At 47.0% G+C, this 11,735-nt stretch overlaps 1 protein-coding gene across 2 annotated transcripts in view; it reads right to left on the reverse strand.

Moving 5' to 3' along the window:
- LOC112238818 (zinc finger protein 407-like) overlaps nucleotides 1-11,735 on the reverse strand; it is a 228,930-nt gene extending 217,195 nt beyond the window's left edge. The window contains exons 1-3 of one of the 2 annotated variants that reach the window (XM_042304467.1): nucleotides 11,618-11,735; nucleotides 5,151-8,937; nucleotides 35-149 (exon numbers count right to left, since the gene is read on the reverse strand). In XM_042304467.1, the coding sequence (XP_042160401.1) occupies nucleotides 35-149; nucleotides 5,151-8,856 (3,821 nt within the window). In that variant the 5' untranslated portion in view covers nucleotides 8,857-8,937; nucleotides 11,618-11,735. The remainder of the gene's footprint in view (nucleotides 1-34; nucleotides 150-5,150; nucleotides 8,938-11,617) is intronic. The other variant, XM_042304468.1, reaches the window with a different exon arrangement.

Raw genomic sequence — 11,735 nt, forward strand, 5'->3', positions numbered from 1 at the left:
AAGGTAGTGACTAGTCACGGACTGTGCTACTCACCCACAGATGTGGCACTTGTACTCTCTCATGCCCAGATGTCTCTTCACGTGGTTCCTGGCGTCACCCAGCTGGGCGGTGGCAAAGTTGCAGATTTTGCACTTGAATGGTTTCGATCCTGCAGAACAATAAGTGAAGTCAATTGAACCTACTTTATCTATTGGGGGAAAAAACACACAAATGACTATAAACAGTATAATAAAAAGAAAGTAGTGGTTGTAGATGTAGGGGTGAAGGTAGAGTAGAGCCATAAGGCCAGGGGGGCGACATGGAGGCACATTCTTTAATAACATTCAAACTGAAAAATCTTTGTAGAGATGGTGAGAGTGAATGATGACGTGGTGAATTCTTGTTGTTAGTCAGGTTGTTGAAATTTGGAACATTCTTCACTGCTACTGTGCTATTTTACTGCCCAAGATCGACTGTAAAACAACCAGACACCCTGAGCCCAGAACATACATCAAAACGATGAAATAAGCTAGTTGAGAGAATTCCCAGAGGGTGCAAAGCTGTCATGAAGGCAACGGGTGGCCACTTTGAAGAATGTAAAATATAAAATAATTTTTTGGGGTTACTACATGTATGATTCCATGTGTGTTATTTCATAGTTTTCTACATTATTCTACATTGTAGAAAATAGTCCAAATAAAGAAAAACCCTTGAATGAGTAGGTGTGTCCAAACTTTTGACTGGTACTGTATAAAAAAACACAAGCTCCTACAGTAAGTACATGGCTTTTCTCTCCTTCAATCTCCTCCTCTCCATCTTTCCCCGTCGCTCTCTCCCTCTCTCTTCCCTACGCTTCCTTCTTTTGCTTCTGGATGTGTCAATGGGATACCAAAGGTCAGGCAGAACACGTAAATCCATTTTGTGTGCACTCACTACCACGTTCCATCATTAAAAGCTCTAATCACTCTGCCTGGCTTTGCAGGGAGGTATCCTTCTAATTATTCTCGTTAATAAAATGGGGAGGGTGGGGTGGCAGTGGCGTTTGAGAGAGTGGCACAGTCTCTGCCCGCCATTTGTCATTTAAGAGCAGCAGAGCGAGTGAGGGGGCTGCTATGGATCGTCAGCGCCCATGATGGCCACACCACCCCCTAGGCTAATAGAACACACTGACTGGGGAAGGCCTGTTCAATCAAACAAGCGCTGCAGCATGCCGTGGAATAGTACCGTAGCATTGTAAATATGCCCCAAAATAATAGTCCAATGCTGTTTCAGTTAGCCTAGTTAGAACATTTAAGCATAAGTCAACTCATGAACGCAACAACAGTGCTATTTTTCCTAAATGAATTGAACCCCAGCCTTTATTTCTTTGTGTAGATAGAATATACACAAGATGTGTATGCAACTACAAGTAAGGGCCATTCATGTCGATGGTGCCGCATAGACTAGGGCCAGGTCCTATGCAGACAGACTAGGGCCAGGTCCATGCATGGTGCCGCATAGACTAGGGCCAGGTCCTATGCAGACAGACTAGGGCCAGGTCCCATGCAGACAGACTAGGGCCAGGTCCCATGCAGACAGACTAGGGCCAGGTCCTATGCAGACAAACTATGGGCCAGGTCCCATGCAGACAGACTAGGGCCAGGTCCCATGCAGACAGACTAGGGCCAGGTCCCATGCAGACAGACTAGGGCCAGGTCCCATGCAGACAGACTAGGGCCAGGTCCCATGCAGACAGACTAGGGCCAGGTCCCATGCAGACAGTCTAAAGCAGCAGTTCTCCAGTATGACACACTAATCTGACTGGAAACCTTCTATAATATACCCGCTATGCAATCCGCTCTCCCAGTGAATATCCCAAGACTCATTGCAATATTTATTTCAGGGGCAGCCGCTGATTTGATGAAGCACTTTGTGTAGATGACTAATTTGTTCATACACGGTTCACTTGCCGCGAGCTGGAAGTACGACGCGTTGAATTCTGAGCTGGTAACGAAGATGGAAAGGCACACGCGTGCTAACAAGGCCTGCAAACAGGCGAGGGAGGGGCGTTAACACACGGGCCTCTTCCCTTAGCATCGATACACACCCCTATGATGCGCTCCCCAAAACAAACACACGCCCAAGCCGAGGTGAAGCGAGTGACAGGCGCAGAGGGAGAGGATCTGGCCAGTATGAGACATGGCAGGAGGAGATGGATGCAGCATCCCTCCCTTCTCACATCTCACCATGTTAATACTCCACCACTCCACTTAAACAGCCTCCATGAAACTGAAATTGACCATCAATGCAGTGTCATGTTAAAATAACATTGCCAACCACATAGGGGCAATGTGGCTCCCTCACATTCCAGATGAGATGGGTAATGACCCGCAATGCTCTCTCTCTCTCTCTCTCTCTCTCTCTCTCTCTCTCTCTCTCTCTCCTCTCCTCTCCTCTCCTCTCTCAAAGCCTTACTTGTTAGCCTCATTTTCAGAATGTTCAAGGGATACTTCAGGATTTTGGCAATGCTAGCAGATACCCATAGACTATCAGTCATTGCGTTAACGCTAGTTAGCATTAGCTTGCAAAAACTACCTCTAACTTCCTTCACACTGGACACAGAGACATAAACATGGTATCCACGAGTTCACCTGACTCTGGGGGAGTAGATAAAGGGCATCATTGCCAAAATCCCGGCAAAATGGCAAACCCGTTTTAAAACATATTTAAAGGGACCGATTTGTTTTCCAGTGTTGAATTTTCAAATCAAATATTGTGGGAACATAATATCCATGTCTGTCTACCACCCCAGGATAACATTTTTTATCAGGAGAGGCCCGATCAGACATCGTACAGCCAGACCAACACATACAAACCAAGCTCCTGTAACTAGTTTTGTTTACACCTTCAGAAACTAATTTTTGTGTGTGTGTGTGTGTGTGTGTGTGTGTGTGTGTGTGTGTGTGTGTGTGTTGTGTTAGAGAGAAAGAGTGTGTGTGTGCATATTTGGCAAGTGTGTGTGGTGATTATGTGTGTGTGCCCATTACTTCAACCCACCCCAGGCCTCAGAAGGTCAGACAGCTCTATCAATTGAAAAAGTGACCAATTTAGCTCAAAATGCAAATCCAGTTGCATCCTCATTGGCAAAATGTAAGTGTTTTTTTTTTCTTCAGGGGACAAATTGACAAAAATGCGTGCAGCCTCCCACCATCTCCTGATTTCACTGATTAATCAAGTAAATAAAAATCTTGGTTTAATTAAAACCATCTGGACGTGCTCCCAGTCCAAACACTGGCGGACCCCACAGTCCTGTTCCACAGCACTGGAGAAGTGTACACGATAAATGACCACATACAAAGAGAGAATAACTCAATGTAATGAGGGAACTTAGCAATAATAATAACTAGCACACAGTGTCAAAATGCTAAGAAATAGGTGCATTCTACAAATAGGCAAAGAAAATTAGCAAAATAAAGGAGATAATTCAATCGAAAAAGCCACCACATCTTCTTAAAGTGTCACTGTTTTCATTTGCTTAAGTAACACTTTTCCCTCAGCTGGAACCAGAGTAATGGCGTTGTTTACACGGCAATATGAAACACTGTAGTAGGCTCATAAACGGATATTACAAATTCAACAAAACATCACACAAAGGATACATCAAAATGTTGATCATTTGGCCTCATAATCTCTCTCTCATCGATGTCGCCTGTCCTTTCAGACTACTTGACTGTACAACAAACAGAATTTCAATTTCAGTCTTACTGTCCCGTATGTGTGAGTCTCCCCGTGCCACTTAACCACAAAGTGTGGTTTTGTTGAGCCACAGAGGCATGAGGGGTAATGCCAAAGTAAAGACAGTTAGTTGCTCTGTTTGTGTTGTTTTATTTTTCTGAATTAAATCAATCGTAGGACGTACCCCAGCAAAACAGACCATATGCCAACCTGAACCGGTTTGCAATGGTGAGACGATGGCGACTCTCCCCCCATATTAGACGTTGAGAGGCCATCACAAAGAGAAGTAGGCCTAATCATGTCATCTCAGTGATGGGTAAGGGCACACACTTAGAGAAAGCAGCAGCAGCCTGAGTATCTGAGCATTCTGACCCACGTGACCAGACTACCATAGTGCATCGTGGCAGCACTCTCATTGACTCCCCCGTCAACTCTCCGAGACGGTCCACACATCTTAACCCTCCTCGGCCATTAGTCAGTCACTCCACACACACAGAGAGAGACACATACACACACACACACAACCTCAGACACATAATACACCCAGAACGAGCATAGAGCTCTGCCTGTACTCCAATTAAAGTCCCATTAAAGTTTGGGCTGAAAGGGGGACGGACCGGAGGAAGCAGAGAAGGGCATTTATTGATGGCGCCCTCACTTCTCATTCCTACATTAAGCTGATTTTAAAAGCAATTAATACACATGGTCAAGGAAGAGTAATGGAGCGCCCTCTATTCTTAACCCGCCAGACATACCCCAGTCATAGACCTGACCAGCCGAACCCTGATTTGCATTATAAATGACAAGATAAATCTTAATGGATTGAGGATAATCAGCTCACCATGTAGGCTGACACATACACACACAAGTTACACACACACACACACACACAAGGGAAATGAAGGGCTTTGAATACGCCTGCATTGATTATTTTACATTATTAGCCCACCTCTCTTTGGGTCTCCAATGCTTTTAGCCAAAGCTTTAACACATTTACAGAGACTTATTGACTATAATTACAAACGAGTCTTGGTAATGGACACATCAATTATGAGTCGCACATGTCTTTGACCAGGCGGTGCACAGGGAATCCCAATCCGCGGTCCATTAGCATCTCCGGCAGCTCAGTCTTTGCCTTCTCCTTTCCTCCAATGCATGGCTTAAGCTCACACCACTGCATGAACCCTGCCTCTCCTCTGATACCCGGCCTGGCCCTGATACCGCTATATAGGCTCGACTACAGTATCTCAAAACCTGATGTCCAACACATGTAATGATTGACAACGCCGGCCAATTCTAAGTGGTGTATAAACTATATAATAACACCTATAAATATTAGTGATGCAGCTATCAATGACTTTAAAATAACCCTTTTTTTAAATTAAAAAGTATGTATCACAAAAAAAAAACAACAGCAGTGAAGGTTTTCAAATAAATGTTTTGGGAGACAACATACCTGTGTGTGTGCGGATGTGAGCCAGGAAGGCCATGGAGTTGCTGCTCTTGCACACCTTGCCGCAGTGCTTGCACACGCTGCCCTGGTTCTCCTCGCGCTCGCGGTTGATCTGCTCCGTGTCCTCCAGGACGTACTTGTTGACCTCGCGCAACAGCTCCTCGTGCTTCTCCTTGATGTGCATGAACAGCTCCTGCTCCGTCTCAAACGGGTCCGTGCACTTCACGCACTTGAAGGTGGCGCCGCCCTCCGGAAGCTCCTCGATGCTGGCCTGCTCGTTGCGCAGGTGGGCGGCGCTGGTCAGGTGCTGGTGCAGGTTGCTCTCCGTGTAGAAGGACTTGCCGCACAGCATGCAGTGGAAGTGCTTCTCCTTGGACGGGTGCTTCATGGAGATGTGCACATTGAGGCCGCTCATGCCGTCCGCCACGAAGCCACAGTCCTCGCAGCGGATGCGGGGGTTGGGAGTTAACCCCTTGGACAGACCTGAAGACCCTACAGGTTTGGTTCTTTTGATCTTCTGAAAACTGCCCGCCCCGGCCAGGCCACTTACAGCCAGGCCAGAGTGGCCCTCAACAGAGTGAGCCATGCGTTCTTCATGCAGAGCCAGCTCGGCTTCAGTCAAGGACTTGAGAGGTATGATGCAAGCGTCGAACGGCAGCGCTCTGGTCAGCTGTTTCTCTGGGGAAGAGATGTCAGGTTTCTCATCAGCCATCTCAACGTCGTCGTCTGAACAGAATAGCTCTCGTTCCGCCTCGGGTTCGGCCCCTTCCTTCTGGCCTTCCTCAGGCGGTGTTATGGTGATTTCTGCTGGTGCTTCCTGAGGCTCCATCGTACCTGGTGCTTCGTTGCTGGTTTGTTCCGAGCCACCACCGGACGCCTCACCAGCCACCTGGATATCTGTGTTTTCCTCAACAACAGTGCCACTAACTTCCACTATTGTGGCTGCATGCTCATTGCTCCAAACGTCAGAAGTCTGTGTGGGGTTAGTGGTAATATGCTCTGTGTCTGTGGGCTGGTCTGTAGCTGTGTCTGTGGGCGGGTCTGTAGCTGTGGGCTGGTCTGTAGCTGTGTCTGTGGGATGGTCTGTAGCTGTGTCTGTGGGCTGGTCTGTGGGCTGGTCTGTAGCTGTGTCTGTAGGCGGGTCTGTAGCTGTGCCTGTGGGCTGGTCTGTAGCTGTGTCTGTGGGCTGGTCTGTAGATGTGCCTGTGGGCTGGTCTGTAGCTGTGTCTGTGGGTTGGTCTGTAGGTTGCTCGGTATTGGTGATAGGGGGCAGGTCTGTGTCTGTGTTGTTAGTCTGCTCTGTCTCTGTGGGTTGGTCTGTATCTGTGTATGTGGGTTGTTCTGTATCGATGATAGGGGGCTGGTCTGTGTCTGTGTTGGGCTGCTCTGTCTCTGTGGGTTGGTCTGTATCTGTGTATGTGGGTTGTTCTGTATCAATGATAGGGGGCTGGTCTGTGTCTGTGTTGTTGGGCTGCTCTGTCTCTGTGGGTTGGTCTGTATCTGTGTCTGTGGGTTGGTCTGTGTCTATAATGTTAGGCTGGTCTGTAGTTGTGCCTGTGGGCTGGTCTATGTCTGTGTCAGGGGGCACTGAGGGGGAGGGATCCTCAGAGTGAGCATTGTTGTCAGCATCAGGGTCAGCTCTGTTCCCCAGCTCCATGGCCTCCTCCTCCGGCTGTGCCAGGTCTTCCACCACAAAGCTCTCCAGGTTCTCTAGGTAGACCTCACTCTTCTGCTTATGCTTGTCCGTGGCGGCGTGGCGAGACATCTCTCGACGCGTGACCGCGTAGTAGCTGCACGCCAGGCACACAAACTCAAAGTCCCGGGTGTGTCTCCTCTTCACGTGGAGGTCGAGGGAGGGAATCGAATGAGCTACGAAGCTGCAATGGCTGCAGGAGTTGACCAAGTCGTACTTGCTCTTTTTCGGGCTGCTCACTTGTCCTTTGACGCCGTCTTGTGACAGCTCCCCTGTTTTGTCCGTGGCCCCCTCCTCTCCTTTGGACCCTCCTCTGACTGGACTATTCTGATGTATAGCCTCACCCTCGCTGGCCTGAGAGCCTGACTCCTTACTCACGACCTGCACTGATGTATCCAGGTCCACTTGGCCATCGCTGCTAGCATCCTCCACACGTTTAAGGTGCTTCTTTGTGACACAGTGTCGGTCCATGTCGCCTTTCGTCACACAGTTGTAAGAACAAAGCCTGCAGGTGAAGCTGTACTGCCGGCTGTGCTTACGACGAATATGTACGTTTAGATTGGTACTATTGGAGGCGAGAAGGCCACAGTATTCACATGTAGTTGCAGCGGGCCCCTTTGGCCTGCCTCTCCTCCTCTTGGGGGGGCTTTTCTCATCCATGTGCTCTTCCATGTTCTCCAACACGACTTTCGCAGCCTCAACAGCTTCCTCATTAACATCAGGTTGCAGCTCTCCATCGTGTCCGGTGACCCCTACTGCCACGTCATCTGTCAGCATGTCGTCACCGATCGAATCTCTGCTCACCTTCTCAACGCACTCCTCAAAGGAGGACCCTGTGTTTTTCTCCTCAGCCACACGCTGGTGGCTCTCCGAGGACACGTGCGTGTCCATCCACTCGGAGGTAGCGGTGTAGTAGTGGCAGACGTTACAGAGGAAGCGATGCTCGCCATGCTGCTTTAGCCGAGCGTGGCTCTCCAGCAAAGCTGAGTTGCTGACCCTGAATTCGCAACTCCCGCACTGCAGCTGGAACCTGGCACCGAGCGCACGCTTGGACGCCCGGGTCTGAGTCGTCGTGGAGGCAAAGATTTGAGCCTGTTCGGCTGTCTTCTTGTCCGTGGGTGACGCGAGGCCAGAGGGTTCCCTGCTTTCCGCGACTCGTTTGTTGTGCTTGTTACTAAGGCAGTGCTTTTCGTAGTCGCACTTTGCCACACAGGCGTACAAGCAGAATTCACAGAAGTAATTCATCTCTTTGGTGTGGCGTCTCTTGATGTGTGTATCTAGGCTTGGCTTGTCCCTAAACTCGTGACCACAGTAGCTGCAAGCATGTATAGTCTTGGGCTTGGGGCCCCGTTTACCTACTATCTTCTTACCGGGGGTCTTTTCTTGCTCCTCTTCTGCAGCCATTGTAGTCACCTTCATATCAAAAGTATCTCTCCCTGTCCCTTGTTTCTCAGCAATTTCCTCTTGGGCTATTATTGTAGTCACCTCCCCCTCAGAAACCCCTGGCTCTGTGCCCTGGCTCTGACTCTCTGTGGCATCCTGCTGTCTCTCACTGCTGCTCACTTTCTCCTCAGTGTCTCCACCTGTCTTGAAATTCGAAGTCGGTGCTGTTGCTCTGGTTGTGGAGCCATCTATTTCAACAAGTACCTCAGCTGAGCTCACACCCCTGGTCTTTCCTCGACCGGTGTGCTTCCTCTTGGAGTGAATCTTCAAGGCAGTTGGAGTTTTGGCCACAAAGCCACAGATGGGACAGGCACAGCCGTAACCTGTCTCCGGGGTAATGTTCACCTCAACCCGAGGGGGCTGGTCTGACTCCTTCCCATCAGCCACCTTACCGCCGGTATCCTCCTCAATCTCTCCTGTGCTGTCAGCTGTGACATCATCAGGCCTGGGCCTCTTTGCTAGGGGAGGAATTCCTCCACTTTCCATTTCCTCTGTGGAGACACGTCCTGTGTCCCCATGATGAGGCACCGTGTCCTCATTAATCTCCTTCCCTGACCTTAATTCTCTGTCCATGTTAGACAACTCCTGATGCCTTTACATGAGAAGAGGAAATTGGACTCTGTTCCAGCAATCAATTAAGTTATGATCCTGTTCCTGTAAAGTAAAATTTAAGATGGGCAATCCTCATATAATTGACTGCGAAATTAGCTGAACAAAATAAATATAACATAACAATACTGTGTTTCATATAACAAAACTGTGTTTCAAATTGTATAGCTGGAGTAGGCTACTCAGAGATCATTCTGCGTGTTCAAAAACAAAGTCGGCCAAATGTAGGTATCGGTCGCCATCTAGTGATTTTAGAATGAAACTGTTCAATGATAAGGTGGTTGACGTTGCATGCATATGATGTTACATTTGATTAAAAAATATATATTTTTAAAACAGGGAAAGGCAGTGAGTGGTCAGTAGCATAAATTGAAGTAGGTTGCAATTCATTAGGCCTAAATTATATTTACCTCTCCCCTTTAAATCTATTTATCTTCAAAGACACCTAATTTATAAACATTATACAATAGACTTAGTACAGCTGATGGTTGACACAGATGAGTCTCCTAAGAAGAATTTAGCCGGCTTAGATATTTCACTCTCCCTTCTTGTGAGTCTACTGTAGTTTACATTTAGGCACCATCTGTCTGGATGGGGTGCCAATCGCTTGTGAGAATTTTGGTCAAAATCTCATTGCTATGCAATATCTTTTTCAACCTGATGCCAAAAATATAATCCCCACCGTGACATTACATGAACTCATTTTGTTCCCCATCGAATTTTATGACTACTCTCCTCAAACATTTAGATAATATGTCAAATGAATTATATGCGTAGTCAAGTTTGCTTTAAAAGCAGGCAATGATTTATTTATTTTTAAATCTAAATGAACTAAACCTCACCTGAACCTCTTCCCACCTGCTCCAGTGGCCAGTCTAGCCACCCTCTCACATGCCTTGCCAGGACATGTCTTCAAAGTATTGATTTATTTCAAGATAGTGTCTAAATTGATGAGAGATTACACGGTAATAACAAAAATATAAACGCAACATGCAACAATTTCAAAGATTTTGCTGAGTTACAGTTCATATAAGGAAATTAGGCCCTAATCTATGGATATCACATGACTGGGCAAGGGGGCCTGCCATGGTTGGGCATAGACCACCCACTTGGGAGCCAGGCCCAGCAAATCAGAATTAGTTTTTCCCCACAAAAGAGCTATATTACAGACATAAATACTCCTCTGCACCCGCCCCTCCCACAGGTGAAGAAGCCGGATGTGGAGGTCCTGGGCTGGCGTGGTTACACGTGGTCTGCGATTGTGAAGCCGGTTGGACACGCTACCAAATTCTCGAAAACTACATTGGAGGTGGCTTATGGTAGAGAGATTAACATGTAATTATCTGGCAACAGCTATGGTGGACATTCCTGCAGTCAGCATGCCAATTGCGCACTCCCTTAAAACTTGAGACATCTGTGGCATTGTGTTGTGACAAAACTGCTCATTTTAGTGGCCTTTTATTGTCCCGCACAAGGTGCACCTGTGTAATGAGCATGCTGTTTAATCAGCTTGTGATGTGCCACACCTGTCAGATGGATGGATTATCTTGACTAAGGATGAAATGATCACTAACAGGGATGTAAACAAATGTGTGCACATTTTTGAGAAATAAGCTTTTTGTGTGTATGGAACATTTCTGGGATCTCTTAAGTCAGCTCATGAAACCAGCACTTAACATGTTGCGTTTATGTTTTTGTTCAGTGTAATTTAAAGACTTGGAAGAAAGTCAGGTGGTTACTGGAGTGAGAAAATACAGTGTGTGACTAAAGTCAAATAATTAGGGAGTACAATTATCTGACGAAGTGTGCTAATCACTTGACAGACAATCGGGTACATTTCACATATAATTGCACGAATTCAAACTTTATTTTCCTGCTTAAGACTCGTTTTTCAGTCCGTCTCCACGTTGCCCTGGACTGAGCGGAGTGTTAAGCAGAGCTAGGCTCTTGCAACTGGGAGTGGAGGCTTTCTTACCTAGTAACTCCTTAGCTAACTAGCTTAGCTTTAGCTAGCGTTAGCCAGTTACAGCCACGAGGGTCTAACTAGCTTGCTAGCATGGTTGGTCCGGTGGTTATGCATGTACGAGATAGTTAAGGTCGATGTTCTGCATATAAATTGGCAGCAAAATTACTAACGTCAGCTAATTTGACAACACTGTTGGTCGGCTATCACACTGCCACTGGCTAGTTGCTACCAATGCCAGAGTGCTGCCAAAAGTAGCTAAAGTAACCGTAGGTACGGCGCGCTGCAAAACTTCTCAATGTATGGGTCATCCTTCCAAACTTATTTCTTATAATTTGAGAACAAGGGTGTCAAGTAATATTCGACTGTTGGGAAATTAGCGTCAAGGTCGGTTTGGATGTAGCTATTTCATTCCAACTGGTTCATGTTTGTGCCAACCATCATTCCGATACCAATATGTTCAAAATATTCATGAAAATACACAAGAGACAAACATTTGAGTTACGTGAAGCCAGTCCTATCAGATAAGAGTATTTTCACTGTCGTCCAATGAGTGCGGCATAGAGGTGGGACTTGTTTGCTCTTATGCCCTAAAAACGACGGCAGCACAGAGGCCCAAAAAGGAAGCTAATGTCGACCTTTGAAATACATGTGTTTATAAGCTAAACAGTTGCTGTACATAAATTGTAAATGTCCATAATCCTTTAGGAATTACAGACCCGTATTTAAGTAATCAATATGATGGTAGTTTTAACAGCTTACCTACAATTTCCCCAGTATTCTCAATGTCCGCGCTTTTCCCCCTTGGTCACAAGTGGCGTACCGTAGCACGTACCATACGTCACTCTAGCAAGCTAATGCGGTGTTCAGGACAACTCGG

The sequence above is a fragment of the Oncorhynchus tshawytscha genome, linkage group LG23, assembly GCF_018296145.1.
Source record: "Oncorhynchus tshawytscha isolate Ot180627B linkage group LG23, Otsh_v2.0, whole genome shotgun sequence".
In the NCBI taxonomy this organism is placed as follows: Eukaryota; Metazoa; Chordata; class Actinopteri; order Salmoniformes; family Salmonidae; genus Oncorhynchus; species Oncorhynchus tshawytscha.